The 15081-nt window shown below is 52.6% G+C and overlaps 3 protein-coding genes and 1 pseudogene across 4 annotated transcripts, besides 1 other annotated feature; 3 read left to right on the forward strand and 1 right to left on the reverse strand.

Moving 5' to 3' along the window:
* Positions 1-443: 443 nt before the first annotated feature.
* NCS57_00434200 (uncharacterized protein) lies at positions 444-1721 on the forward strand (the record flags this gene model as incomplete). The annotated part of the gene is made up of 2 exons (XM_053054304.1): positions 444-843; positions 925-1721. The coding sequence occupies exons 1-2, from the start codon at positions 540-542 to the stop codon at positions 1719-1721; spliced, it is 1101 nt and encodes a 366-aa protein (XP_052916464.1). The 5' UTR covers positions 444-539.
* Positions 1722-3506: 1785 nt separating this feature from the next.
* Positions 3507-5166, forward strand: NCS57_00434300 (Peptidase A1 domain-containing protein; the record flags this gene model as incomplete). Its single annotated transcript, XM_053054305.1, has 3 exons — positions 3507-3708; positions 3764-4839; positions 4891-5166. 3 exons carry the CDS (start codon positions 3507-3509, stop codon positions 5164-5166), a joined length of 1554 nt encoding a protein of 517 aa, XP_052916465.1.
* Positions 5167-6192: 1026 nt separating this feature from the next.
* NCS57_00434400 (uncharacterized protein) lies at positions 6193-7551 on the reverse strand (the record flags this gene model as incomplete). Its single annotated transcript, XM_053054306.1, has 1 exon — positions 6193-7551. One exon carries the CDS (start codon positions 7549-7551, stop codon positions 6193-6195), a length of 1359 nt encoding a protein of 452 aa, XP_052916466.1.
* Positions 7552-8590: 1039 nt separating this feature from the next.
* NCS57_00434500 lies at positions 8591-12322 on the forward strand (annotated as a pseudogene). Its single transcript has 3 exons — positions 8591-8747; positions 8797-11860; positions 11917-12322.
* Positions 8591-12322: a sequence feature.
* Positions 12323-15081: the final 2759 nt, after the last annotated feature.

The raw sequence follows: 15081 nt of genomic DNA on the forward strand, positions 1-15081 counted from the left end.
CGTGACAGCTATCAGCCCCTTATCGAGGACTGGGATTCGTGTCAACTTTGGCAAGGAGGTGACAGCGATTCGGTTGTCTTACAGGATGCAATAAAAAGGTGTCATTGGATTTTATATGAGTTTTCTATGTCATTTCTATTTGCATGGGCTCTATACTAGAAAGCATCCCCTTGTATGCTCTCTCAATGTGCTTCGCTGCATCCCCATGGAGTACTGTTGTCCAAAGTACCTCGACAAGTTTAAGCTCCAACCCAGAAGCTTTGATACAATCTTTTAATAAATGGCAAATTCTCTTATCTAGATTCTATATTTCCGATTGTCGAATCCAAGCTCTATTTAGCCAGAATCACCCTTGCAATGTCGTCTTTGGCGAGCTCCCATCTCTCGGGGTGACATCATGTCGACCCTGAATCCACCGGCTCCGAGCCTCCTCAGCCGGACCCAATTTTCCACTCCGGCGGGTTTGCGGCTCTCCATTCTGCCCTCCAGCCTCAAATCTTTCCTACTCAACCCAATTCCACTACGAACTCGTCGCCAGAATGAAGCCTACGACGCGGCTGCCGCTGCGGCTGGTTCCCCGGCTCGTCAATGCCCCCGTCTTCATCCGTCCGATTCACTCGACCGTTGCGAAGCCCGCCAATGTCGCCTCAGTCGTCGGGACCGGCCCGCCACCGGAGCCACCGCTGCCAGCCGCCGAGAATGTTCACCAGCGTGTCGCGAGGCGGAGGAAGCAGGCTGAGATGCTCAAGAATGCCAAGGAGCTGCGGAGTGCGAGCGGTGGGAAGGGAGGCGGCGCTCTGAGGAAGAGGTTCTGGAAGGATGTGGGAGTCAAGGAAGTGGATGGTAAGTGAAGATAGGCAATTATTGCCATTGATTGCGTCCAGTTATCTTGGCGGCAATGGGCTAACAAGTATTCTTGAACAGGCACTTTGCAGGTCTTCCTTGATACTCGGCCATTGAGGCACCCTGTGTCCAAGGAAATCGTCCGTCTCCCGATCTCGAAGCCCGACCTCGCCTCGGCACTCGCTCTCGAATGGGATCTCTTGACTTCGGCTCAAGATGCGACACGACAGCATTTGATCCCCCTTACAAGTCTTACCTGCCGAGCCCTCGATATTGCTGAAGCCGACAAGACCTCTGGAGCCGAGATCTCGGAGGTCCGAAATGCCATCGCTACCACGCTCCTACGATACCTTGACACCGACTCAATTCTGTGCTGGGCGCCTCCGGCTAGAGAGCACGACTTGAAGAATGACGCAGGAGAGTCACTCCGAGATGTTCAGAAGCGGACAGCAGAGGAGATTGTGTCATTCCTTACAACCCACGTCTGGCCAGGCATCACCATCACGCCTGTTCTTGACGGTCACTCAATTCTGCCCCAGGCGCAGAGCCCCGGTGTCCGAGAGGTTGTGCAGGGATGGATCACAGGGCTTGATGCCTTTGAGATTGCGGGACTAGAGCGAGCTACCCTGGCAGGCAAGAGTCTAATTGCGGCTGCACGGTTCATCGTTGAGTGGAGTGAGGGATCGGTTGGCAAGGGCGAGCTCAACCAAGGCAACAAGTTTGGCGTTGAGGAGGCCTCTGTTGCTACCAGTCTGGAGGTTGACTGGCAGACGGGACAATGGGGAGAGGTTGAGGATACTCATGATGTCAACAAGGAGGATGTGAGGAGGCAGATGGGTAGCGTTGCCCTGCTGGTGTCGGGTGTCCGCAAGGCTTAAGTCATTTGCCATGCACGATGGATAATGATCATAAATGCCCACATGTAGAATAAGAAAAATGTATGATAGATATAAACAGGATACAGCCATATTGTGATGAATTGTTAAATTGGTTGCTGAATGATGTGCGTGATGATTTGCTTCATTTGGCGGATGGGTTATGCATCGTGAGTTGGTACCTGCAGACATGGCTTCGCTACACAGCATATGAAGGCTTGTGTGGCTACACAGAAATAGATATGGATCACGACAGAGTATCTTCTCAATTTAATTATCCTGTCCCTTATTCAATGCCACGGCCTCAAAGCTTAAGCAAATCTCACATGCTGCCCTGCAAATTACCCTAGACTGAGGCGTGTCTTGGCCGTTGGGGCTTGACCAGCTGACTCAAGCAACCCTCATGGCTTGTGCTCTCGGAGACTCAGCGTTCCGCATGCGAAATGAGACAAGGGATGCCAAGCAGCGGAAGAGGCCCCAAGGCTGAGAGCCACCAGGATGAACCAGGGACCCTCATGGGAAGGTCCGCAGACGGGTCTGACTTTATTTTTCGTTAAAGATCCAATCAAGGACAAGTTGACGCATCACGGAGAAATAGCCTCAGATATGCAGATGTCTTGTTTGTTCTCTACGGAGTACTCCAAGTATTGTTGGTTGGCGGTGTAAATTACCAGGTTGTGTGGACGATTTCGAAACGAGAAGAGCACAAGGATAAAGATCCCGTCTGCCTCACAAGGCTTATCCCGCCCCAATTTGGCATCCATCTGACGGTAAGCGGAGGCCAGGGCCCATCCCAGGAAACGAAGACCGAGCAATGCCACTACAGCTTATTCCAACCTCGATGGATGATGAATACGACTCTCAGCTTGTGTCTCAATCAAGCCACCACGACGCACCCGATCAAGACAAAAGAGGCGACAAAACTGGCAAAAAAGAGGAGGCCGCGCAAGCAAGACGCCCCCCCTTATCCCAGAAGCAACCACATCACCTGGCCACACTCGATCGTAGCGTGCAGACAGAGAACCAAGACATCACGAACCAATTGCCAAGAATGGCCAGCGCTTTATCCCCTCTCTGCCAGGGCAAAATGTCAGCAAGCTTGGCCGAGGATCCCGCTGAGTGTGTGTGCTCGAACCCCAGCAACGCTAATCTCCCGCCTGAGCAAGTTAGCTTGCCCAGCGAGGCGGAGTCGAGGCGATATGGGGCGGCTGAGGGGAGGGATGTCGAAGGATGACGGGGTTGCGCCTCTTGAGTGAAACATGGAGGAGGGGGACTGAGGCAGGGCGTTATGCTTAATGAATGGGTGTTCAGGCTGTTGAAGAAGAGTTAACAAAGTCAACTCTAACGGAGAAAAACTCAACTGGCTGACCTTCAGCTGCATCCTCACCCCCCTTCACGACGCTCAATTAGCTGCTGCGGGAACGTGCGTCCCAATATCTCGCAAGCCACAAGGCGTCAGCCATGGAAGAATCCAATGTTCAAGGCCATGCTCCCGAACATCCACCCGGCTGCCGCCGCCTGGGGTGAGAGGGGGCGTCTTTCAGCTTCCCCAATTAAGGCTCGACTTGGCACTGGGACACACCAAGGACCCAGACGCCAACCAAGGCCAATGCCACCTCGTAGCTTGCGCCACCGGGGGCCACCGACAAGGGGGGGTTCCTGTTCTGCGCTGTCGCCTTTAAACAAAAGGTAGGGCACCTCCAGCGCGTACGACATGATGCAGTGTGATTCTTCATCAATCTTGCACTTTGGACCTCAACCAGAGGTTCAATCTACACGGTATAAGCCATGAGGTGGACGACATTAGGAACCGTCGCCGCTGCGCTCAGCTGCGCCGATGCGCTGAGCTTCCCGCGATCAAAGACCGGCAAGGGTTACCTCTCGGTGCACGTCGGCACCGTTGAGAAGCCCAAGAAGGAAAAGACGAGACGAGATGGCGATGCCTTCATAGCCGTGTTGGACAATATGGGATATTTCTACGCGACCGATCGTGCGTTGAGACAAAGAAGACTTGGAAAGGTTACAACTCTAACAACAAGAAACAGTTGAGATCGGCACGCCACCGCAAAAGATTACCGTCCTCCTCGACACCGGCTCCAACGAGCTCTGGGTTAACCCCGACTGCGACGAGGCCAGCAGCATAAGAGAGTACAACATGTGTCATGAGATGGGACAGTATGAGCCCGACGACTCGACGACACCGCCCATCGGTCCCTTTGGAAGGGAAACTCTCAGATACGGCGACGCTTCGGATCCCTCGACTCACACGTCGGCCACGATTCGATACTACGCCGACACATTCACCTTTGGCGACGCCAAACTCAAGAACCAGACATTTGGTGTGTTGATTGAGAGTGATGGTATTGCTCAGGGTATTCTGGGTCTTGCACCGGATACGCGAGGTGGATTCGACAACGACGACCCTTACCGACTGCTGCTCACTTCCATGGCTGTTGAGGGCCTCATCAACAGCCGTGTCTACTCCCTGGACCTGCGCCATTCCGAGGCTGACGAGGGTGCCGTCATCTACGGCGGCATTGACCGCAACAAGTACATCGGCAACCTGGAGAAGCGACCAATTGTCCGCGGCGAGGGCGGCGAGTACCGTCTCGCTGTGGAGTTGAGTAGCATTGGCATGACTACCGAGGGTGAGGAGCACGAGTTCGACCTTGATGATGCCGACAAGAACGTCATCCTCGATTCAGGAAGCACACTGTCCCGTCTGCACTTTGAGGCTGCGAAGCCAATTCTTGAGATGCTTGATGTGCAGGACAACGGTGAGGGCTTCTACATCACCGACTGCGACAACCGGGACCGCGACGCCACAGCCGACTTTGGCTTTGGCAACAAGATTGTCCGTGTCCCCCTCAGCGATCTCATCATCGAGATGGGTTACGCACAGTGCTACGTCGGCATCGTTGTCACTACCAACCAGCAGATTCTTGGCGACTCCGTTCTTCGGGCTGGATACTTTGTCTTTGACTGGGATAACAAAGAGGTGCACATTGCGCAGGCTGCCAACTGCGGCGATGAGGATATCGTGGTTGTTGGATCTGGCAAGGATGCTGTCCCCAGTGAGAAGGGCAAGTGCAAAGAGGGCGATGCCTTTACCACTGGACATGTAAGTTGCTCGTCTCCTCAGATGATGAATTCTTGCTAACAAGACCTTTAGGCAACCGTCACCAGATCTCCCACAAGGACCGGCCTCGCTACATCAGCCTACACCACCACCTACACCGTCACATCATGCCCCGAGTTCGAGCGCGATTGCCGAACCGGCGTCGTGACAACACAGACAGTTGGACCCCAGCGAACCGTCACCGTCACGGCAGGAGCCAACTCAGGCAACAACGGCGACGACGACGACTCAGCCGCCTGGCAACCCATGCCTCTGGGCTGGGTATTCGCAGTGCTTGGTGGTTTCGCCCTTGGCGCCAACCTGCTATAGAGGGAGGGTGTACATACATGACTGGGAGATACCTTTGCATAACTGTACATATTTTTTTGCGACGACGACGACGCCTTTCTCTGGATATAATGACCCTTAATTGATAGACCGCGTCATTGGCCATGACCATGAAGCATACAGCGGCGTTCTGATCTCTGACTCGTGTTCTAGAGCAACTCTAATCTTGTGAATTATCGTGCGATGGCTTGGCTTGGTACCTTGCGGGGGCTTGGGTTCGTTGAGGCACGAGTCTGCGTGCGTGCCGTTGGGCTTAAAGGGACTTGCCGTGTGGCTTGAGTCGAGGATTGTTAAGTTTAAGACGGGAAGAATGCAGGAACAGCCTCGCCAAGTCACGGAAGCACATCAACATCTCACGCCCCTGGTGTTGGTTCGACATGTTGAAGCAAACCAACCATCAGCTGAATAACTTGGCAGCGTCTCATCCAGCAACGCTATCACGGCCTACTGCTCCCAATGCTCTGGGTTAGTAAAGGTTCCATATGACTCGAACGTGGCCCCCATTGTTACTCGGAGCTTATCACCAGTCCATTCCCGCCGTATCTACGCAAGTGCCGGACCAGGGACCCGTTGCGGCGTTTCTTGTGCGCCCGTGCCGAGGGCCTGGTAACTGACGTCGACCCTGTGAGGAGGACTGGAATGTGCTAGCCTTGGGGATGGGGCTGGAGGGACCTAGAACGAGGGGGGTAGCATCTAGACATTCTCTAGAGCACGGTGATTGCGGCGGTAATGTGTTGGTGACAGTTAACAAGCTGAGTTTTAATTGAAGGAGAAGCCGCTGGGTTGTTTGATCCTGACAACGGTGATGATCCCGAAAGGCGTCGGAGGAGAGCATCATGTTTAGAACGAGGCTACCTGTCAAGCCACATTGAGCGATAGCTTGTTGGAATGGAGCCCTGTAAGCCTCTGCTTTCGAATTGCAATTGTCGTTCTCATGTTGAGGCTATATGTATGCAATCCTTCCCATCTTTGGCATCGCTCGTTGTCAGTTGTGAAACTGCCACTCCTTTACAACCTCTCAGTTCCCTCGCCGCCGCTCCTTACAATGCCGTCCCCACTCCTCTGTGCCTGTGCCTGTGCCTGTGCCTGGGTTAGTCCAGTGGCCGGATCGTCGTCATGCTCTTCATCGGTCCCTTCATCGCTGCCCTCATTGCTCTCTCCATCGTTTCCTTCTTCATCCCCCTCATCACTTCCTTCGCCACTCCATTCTGCCTCCGCATCATCCTGCGAATCGTCAGTATCACCGTTTCCACACCAATACCCGAAATCCTCACACTCATAGATATATGGCTCCGGGCAGTCCATCGGAGTCTCGTCAGGCAAGCGAAGGCGAAGTTCATCGTTGTCATAGTCGTAGGTCTCAACCCATTTGCTCACATGCTCGCTGATTTTGCCTCCGTTCCTCTCAATGACATGCCGAGGCCGGAACGTCACAGACACAATGTAGTAGTCTATAACGCCCTCCTCGGTCTCATCGCGGATCCATCTCTTGTTGTGCCAGCGGCTGGTCCCTCTCCACCGACTCTCCTGCCTGGTTGATCCCTCTGTGTCGGCAACAAGAACGGTCCCGTCTGGCTTCTTGAAGAACCAGCGCTCGATCATCATCTTGGCGATGCGATCAACCTGGCGCTTCTTGCGCTCTAGAGTCTCCATCTCGATACATATCTCATTCAGGCTGGGAGACAGCACGTCGCTTACGTCGCTGATCCAGGAACTCTCGAAGCGAAGCGGTGCATCATCCTCCCAATTCCACCAGTCTGCGTGTCGAATCGTGATCGTGAGTCTCTTTGGGTCCATGTAAGGTGACATCAGGAGTCTTCCCAGTTCACCCCCTTCCAGCTTGAACATCTGGGGAAACGCTCTAATGCCCTCGATCTGGACTTGCTCCTGACCCATCTGCTGGGCGATCTCCATAGCTGTGGCGTGCAGCTTATCGACAGCAGTGTTGACATCGTACTCCGGAGGCGCACGTTCGTCGAAGGAGAGCCAGTGCAGCTGCTCGGTCAACATGAAGGGCAGGAATCTGCACTCGCGGTAGACGGCTCGACAGGTACGTAGCAAGGTCGTGTCCGTCCTGCGCGGCGCAAAGTATGAGGGCCGGGTGAAGCAGGTATTGCCATCATAGTGATTGTCTGGGGAAGGATCCTCGTAGTCGGTGAGAGCAAGGGCAAAGATTTGGTTACGCACTTCTGCTGGCAACAGTCTGAACAGCGGCGAGCCGGATTGAGGATTGTCAGGGACGGAGAGGATGTCTTTAGGCGTTGGCACGGGCTTCTTCTTGTTGCGTCGCCTGAATCTTGACAGGAATCGAGGCGGCTCAGGCTCGGGCTCAGGTGATTGTTTCCGTACACGTCTGGTTCTTGCCATGGTCGATGATTGTATGATTCGTGTATGATTCGTGATGAAGAGTAGCTTAAGTTGACGGAGAAAGGGTGGTCATTTATATGCTGGGCGTGCTAGGCAGCACAGTGGGCCTTGTGCAACTCGCCTGTATCAATGGAGTCGTTTTGTTGGATGACGGTTGCAGTTTCATGAAGAGGCATGGATCAATCAGGGTCGAATGACGCTGGCTTCGGCGACAGGGAACATGCTCCGCGGCGTGTCTTTCAGTGGTCGTATTGAGTCACCATGATGTGACCGGCGATAACCTATTTAGGCTATTGGGGAAAGGCAACCACCACTATCCAGCTGTAAGCTAGTCGGTAACAAAGCAGTGAGATGAACACCTTCTAATGGGTTTTATCGCCTTGAATGCCCGGTAGTGAAGAACAAGAGTTGACCGCCTTCGCACTCGTGGCCGCAAAGGTCCAAGGGCAGCTGAAGGACCAATTGGATCCCAGCCGTTGAGGCTGTGTCGACACCCTGGAGCACAGTCAAAGCAGGCTCTGTGAAAGCAGACGTAATAGGCATATAAAAAAAGATTTCCTCGTAGAAAATAACATTTAACACACTATCTAACTCGGTTGCTTGACACCCATTTATTGCTCGTGTCCCAGAGTAAGTCCCTGGATGAGGTGAACAGCGAGAGTAGACATCACAAGAACTCTCAAACTTTATCACTCTTTCTACTCCGTACTCTTCTAAGATTGCAATTATCCAGAATTAAACAATGTAGTGATGGGAGTTTGATGGGAATAGCTAGGAAGTCTTAGTGACGTGTCAGTTCCCTCTCATCAGTGCCTACTGGGCTGCCCAGGCTGTCAGGACCAACACGTCGCATTAACCGCCCAGGATAGGCGCCCAGGGATGCGCAGCACACAGCCATTGGCCATGCCCAAGACATGCATAAAAGCCTTGGCCAAAGTAGAAAAAATCTACAGCGCGACCGATGGGTATAAAGTGGTTTCGCTGCCTCTGTCGCGAGGACTCATCATCAGCCAACCCTCTCACCTAACAACCACACAGACCATGGCCAAGATCCCCATCGACAAGACGGGGTCTAGCTATCATGGCTTACCGCAGCGTCATAGCTCAAATCGTGAAGGCAGTTCGCTTTACCAAGCCCAAGAATGAGCTTGCTGAGAAAACCGAGGCTGATGAGAACGCGTTGAAAGCCCGGGAAGGTATGTCTCTTCTTCTTTTGGTGAGCGAAATACTCATCGGTTCTCATAGCATTTTTGCGCTCGCTTGCCTTTCCTGAAGTTCGGGAGCGGTTCCAGACTGTGAGCTCTCACCTCGAAGGGACATTTCAATGGATTGAGCTCAATGAGACTTTCATGTCCTGGCTTGAGCTTCCTGGAAAGAACGTTTTCCGCCTGGTTGGGAAGCGTGCATCTGGAAAATCAACATTCATGAAATACCTGACTGGGGATGAAGCACTTGTTACCTGGGCTCGTCGACAAAACCCTTCCAGAAAGACCATCGTCGTTAGTCACTTCTTTCACTATGCCGGCCAAGATCCCTCGCGGACGTTTGAAGGGTTTCTGAGGTCCATCCTATTCCAACTCGTCGAAGCGGACTCCGATGCTTTCGAACAAGCTCACCCAATTTTCCGGGGGCGCACAGCCCATCAGTCATCGCCAACCTGGCCTCGAGATGACCTGAAGAAGGCTTGCTTGAAAGTGTTTAAGTATTGGGGAAGCGTGGTAGACCACCAGCGCCCGATTATCTATCTCGTTGTGGATGCATGGAACCATTTTGATGGCGAACTTCACGAGATGACCTCCTTTCTTCGGAAACTATTCGAGCTTTGCGGCGGACGCCTGAAATTATGCATTTCCAGCACCCAAGAGGCCAAGATCGACAATGCCTTGGCCGGCCTAACAAGCCTCGGCGTCCTTCCGAGACTTGAGATTGACAAGCACACCCAACAAGATATTGAAATGTACATCAAAGAAGTCTATCCAACGCTCACAGAAATTCACGTGGGCGAGGAAGAAACGCTTGCAGATGCAATTCAGGATCGTGCCAAGGGAGTCTTCCTTTGGGTCCGGCTGGTGTGCGCAAACCTGATCAACCGCGCAATAACGAGTTCTGAGGTGACCAAAGCCTCGGCGGAGAAACTTCTCAACAATCTCCAACCTGACCTAGAGAAGTTTTACGAGATGATGTTCAACAGTATCGAGCCAGACGTTCGAGATGAGGTTGAAAAGGTCCTGTCCATTGTGGTAGCAGCCTCGAGACGTTTGACTGTCGAAGAGCTACAGTGCGCCGTGTTTTTTAGCGATAACGAGAAAATCTTCACGATGAACAACAAGGTCAACACCAACAACCGCATCAACAACCACAAAAGAAGGAAACTCAACAGCAAAATCAGTAAGTACTATCTGACTGACCTTGATGTATTCAACCGAAACTTGCAGACTGTGATCGAAACAAGATACCGCGGGTTCTTGGAGATCACCCACGTCAAAGGTAGTGGTGCTAGGTCCGAATTCATCATTGAGCCTTGCCATGGAACAGCCTTGAACTACCTGACCGAACGCTGCAAGCCTCAAGGCCCTGGGGAAGCCTTCAAGGATCTCAAGGCCTACGGGCATAGTCTGCTTTACGAGTCATCGACAACATACCTCAGCTATTTGGAGAAAAAAGATCTGCCTCCAGAAGCATCCAAGATTCTGGGTGTTTTTGCCGATGCCAAAGATGACGGGCAGTTGGTTCCATTCGAGGCAAGTGAGGACAACAACACTTCCAGCCACAAGTGGAGCCAGACAGTACATCCAGACAGGCCGAAGGTGGTAGATTTCTGGGCTTTCTGCAAAGAGTACCCATTCCTATCCTACTCAGCCGAGAACTGGGGCCATCACGTAAAGGCTGGCTTCACAGCTCAACTAGGACCTGTTGATGCACTTGAAGGAGACACATTTTATTGTTTCTTGTGGGTCTTCTGGGAGCTCATGGAGGCCAGGCGCGCCAACCCGTATACCCCCTCGGATCTACCCCTTGATGCACTGGAATACCTTTCCTCGCTAGGTTGTGCCAGCTATCTACTCCAAACTCTGAACCAACGGCCGGATAGGATAAAACACCCCGAACGACTGCTCCTTTCCGCCATCCGAGCGAAGAGCGTTCTGATGGTGGATCGTCTACTACAGCAGTATCCGCTCGAGAAGCTCAAAGTCAACCATGGCGAGCAGGCCGTATTGCAGGCCATCGACTTCTCTTACAACCCCAAGGCTAGGGAACCTTACGAATTGTTGGTCAGGTCTCTTCTGAGACATGGATTTCCTGCAGACAAAAAGGTCCAGTACACCATTCGCGATGAGCATTGGAACACGAGTCGAGAGCTTCGAGTTCGAAAGAGACAGTTTGAGAGCAATCCCCTACTTCTGGCAATCCTGCTTCAGCGCAACCGCATCGCCGAACTACTCTTGAACCATGCGTCTTGCAGAGACGCGGTTCGTAAGGAAATCAACTGGGTTCTATATCAAGTGATCGAAATGGCAGCCGATATCCAGCCCGTCAACATCGAAGGTATCGAGCTGCTCCTAGACAACGGCGCAAGCACAACGTCTACGACTCCAGATTTGAATGTGCCTCAGGTCACGCCCCTGGGCAAGGCGCTCTATCGAAAGGAGCTTGCCGTCGCCGAGACACTCCTAGATCGCGGGGCCGATGCCAACTTTCGCGGCGATAATGCCAGCCAGCTCAGCGTTGTGGCAGAGGCAGAGAACGACAACCCAAAGTGTGTTCCGCTGTTGCTGCACTGGGGTGCTCGGGTGGATGTGTGGTCCATGGAGCAGGGCTGCAGCAAACACCCAGCAGCTAAAGGGGTTAAAGATGTCATTTCCGTCTTGATGGACCATTTGCACGAGAAAGGGGACATTAACAGACTAATCGAGAACCGAGAGGCCGCCCTACACATCGCGATTCGCTGTGGCCGAAAAGATCTTGTCGAAAGATTGATTCAAGAGTGGGAAGCCAACGTGAACATCCGAGATCACTATGGAGATTACCCCGTCCACGTGGCTCTGCGACAGAGCGAAGCCATGGCATATATCAAACTCCTTCAAAGAAGTCCAACGTTTGACAAGTCCGTCGAGAATAGTGAGGAGAGAACTTGTTTCCGGCAGGCAAAGTTCAAGGGGCAGTATTCGTTGGTTCGGGAGCTGAGGGAATGTGGAATGGGTGAGGACGAGCTGGATTTCGAGATGGAAGAGGACCCCCAAGAGGATCCCCTGGCAGTGATACCATATCCGGATGCGTCAAAAACAGAGCTGACATTTCACTTGCAAGGGTAGGTTGAAAAAGTACCCGTGAGTTGACAATCTTCCGTTTACTAACGTATTCCAGGTCTTCCGGAGGCATGATCCTCCAGACACAACCAGAAGATACCCGGTACAGCATCAACGAGCTTACCCGCGGTACAGATGAGCCTTGGAATGCACTCCGCCATTCTATGCCTCAGGGCATTCGGGATGTCGATTCCAGCTTGCGGGGACTTGAAATATGGCTACCGACGCAGTCAGAGGTGGTTCCGCAGGCGCCGGGGAATTTGCCATTACTTGAAGGAGCTATCACAGATGAGATGGGGATTTCTTTTGAAAGTAGAGAGACGGGCACGCCAAGCGTATCAGACACGTCGGGTGACGAATTTATTGCTGGCACAGGGAGTTGGATGGGCATGAGGTGGGTTGGCAAAGAGAATAGAGGCATACATGAAGGCGTTGGCTGGCATACTGGTGGTGATGGATATTGACAAAAATGATGCCGTGAAGGACGACTGGGCGACACAAGGTCAAAGACACCAAGTTGAACCCTGAATTCAAAGGTTTTCTCTACTCTATAATAACAATGCATATGTAATATTAAAAGAATAAGGAGGCAACCGAATAAGAGTTAATACTCTAGATCTTGTTTAAGTTATTCTTTTATTCCTTTTCTGATACATATATAGCTACCCTTAGGGAAGGATATGCTAATATCATTACAGTGTCTTACTATCCCGCGTGTGAGGGTAGTCGTGGAGGATGAAGGAACAGCGGGTCATGCAACCTTGTTTGGCAAAACGTGGGAGCACACTCGCTAAGCCCTATTCGAACCAGCGTCTCCTCAAGGATCTTCACTTGACTTGCTCTCTCTAGAGATTCTTGCATCCACTATGCTGCTAGAATGTTTAGCTCTCTGCAAGAATTCCTTTGTCGCCTGATAATCAGGCTGGGGCGATGATGGTTCGTGGCAGGCCGAGCTTGATCACGAATCATGGACCACCAGCTATCACCACTTGGGTGCGATCTTCATGAACTGGGTTTTGAAACACACATCTACGACGGGTAAACCGATCGAAGCCATACCGTCAAGACTGTGGCTAGCCGGCAAGACATGAACAATTATTCACATCTCGACACGCGCTAAACACTCCACTATATCTCTTCATTTTCGCTCATGACGCGGCCGGAAAATAAAGGAAATGGTCGGCATGACCAGGGAGAACAGGCCGACAAGAGTCTCGACTCAATGATCCTGGCCGAGGTTGCGTTAAATGCTGACCTCCAGAGTAAGCATGGCGAGACCCTTGCACGAGCTCCACGCGGACGCCGGGCTCGATCCCTGTCGCCGAACCATTCATTACAGGTCCTATTTCTAGCTTTTACCACCTTTTTGCGAGGGCAATTCAATGTACGGATATGGCATGCTTCTCGGTCGCATGTATTGCGGTGGGGGTCATGGAAAATGTGCCCGTCAGGTAGGGAAAACAAGCGAAGAGATGCTGTCGCTTGATCTTAGCAGAGATTCGCCCGAGACTCTTCCTTTTATCCGTACAAGTAATCGAGCGGGTCAGATTCTGGGCGTCCTGGAAGACACAGGTAGACACAGTGTCGGACTCCTGAGGTTCTTGCCTTTTGCCTCATGCCGATCTTATCTTATCTTATCAATCAGTCCAAGAAACGTGGCGGTTTGAAGATGCGCCTCTGACACAGTGTGGCAATCGATCAGCACAATTAGCTTCGAGAAGACCAAGGGGACGCAAGCACAGGCGGACCACAGCCAAGAACGAACCTGAGGCAGCAGGGGGAACCGGATCCGCCTTCGAGATTATCCCACCGGCCCAGTCAAGATTTGAGCCCGTCTTTGGTGACATCGCCGGAAGACCAGAGCTGCCTGGACCGAAGGCGCCAAGAAGCGCTCGTTCTTTGACGAATCGTCTTCAACTTTAATCCCACTTCATGAGAACGTCGTCCTGGCCCTACGAGGCCTGAAACCTTGTCACTTCTGGCTAGAATGGTCATGAACAGACGGAAAAGCCTCCCCACATGCCATCCGATGAACCCACGCGACGAGCATGGACTTACCACTACGCCGGTAGAATTGCCACTATTGGCTCTAGCCTTTCCAGGTTCCCATGGGACAAGACGGAGCTTTTGCTGGGCGCTTGCCAAGAAGACCAGGCTGCCCAGTTTCGAGAAGAAATTTTTCTTCACTCTCTTACGCGGGCCATTCCTGGCCTGCTTGTTTCTCGTCTGGTCATCGGCTTTTCTCCTTTCGGTCGCTCGGACTGGATCGAGCTAGCTGCCTCAATAATCAACTGGAACTGGTGGGTTCGGACTTTTGGACCCACGCTCGTACAGTACGCGATCAGTGTGGGAACAAGGGGGGAGTTGATCTTTTTTACCCTGCGAGCGATGGGTGGCAGGAGGAGTTGATCATCTGTTCCACGGGCATGGCTCTGATGCAGGTCTCTCTGCGATGTAACGATACCTACATGCAGCGTGGGACGTGAAAAGTGGTTTGAGAGTCTGATTCCCAAGAGTTGGATATGGCCTCACGAAGTTCTGTTAGACGCCAAGGCACAAAACTGCAGAGCAGGACCCTGTTCATGCCGGTTCCTACTGCCGGACTATGGCTTGGGACCTGGTCCAGGCCAAAACCTGATCTTGGCGCAGGTGGCGGTTTCTTAATCGAAGCCCCCATCTCGCCATTGTTCATCTCACCCTTGTTGACGGCGTGCCGCTCCGAGTCGAGAAGCGCGGCAGACGCGCTGTTGAGCAGGCTATTCTGACTCGGCCAACAGTCGACGTGAAGAGGATCTGTTGGCTTCATTTCTACAATCAGGCAGTCTTGATTCAGTGTTAAAAGTCAAGACCTTGACGGGCGTATATCCTCAGAGTCTTGTTCATCACATGTTAATGCCAAGGGAACACCAATACCATGGACGAGCCCGTTGCTGTGCCTCAAAAGGTTGGCCGATCTCTTGCCCTGATGGCCCTTGGTCAGCGATTATCAGATGATCAGATTATCGAACTAGTGTCCGAAAATTTGCGATGATCCTCCCTTAGCCATTGCCCGCGCCGAGCTCTTGGGGATGGGATGCCCGCCACCAACCTCAACCCCGGGCCATGCCCGGTAGCTTTTAGGAAATAAGCTCCGACCAATCAAACGAGCTTGACCCTGCCAATTGGGGGTTTTCCGGTGCTATTCCCAGGGTCCTAGAGGGAGATGGTGGGACGTAGTGGGACG

This window comes from Fusarium keratoplasticum, chromosome 3, assembly GCF_025433545.1.
Source record: "Fusarium keratoplasticum isolate Fu6.1 chromosome 3, whole genome shotgun sequence".
Lineage (NCBI taxonomy): Eukaryota > Fungi > Ascomycota > Sordariomycetes > Hypocreales > Nectriaceae > Fusarium > Fusarium keratoplasticum.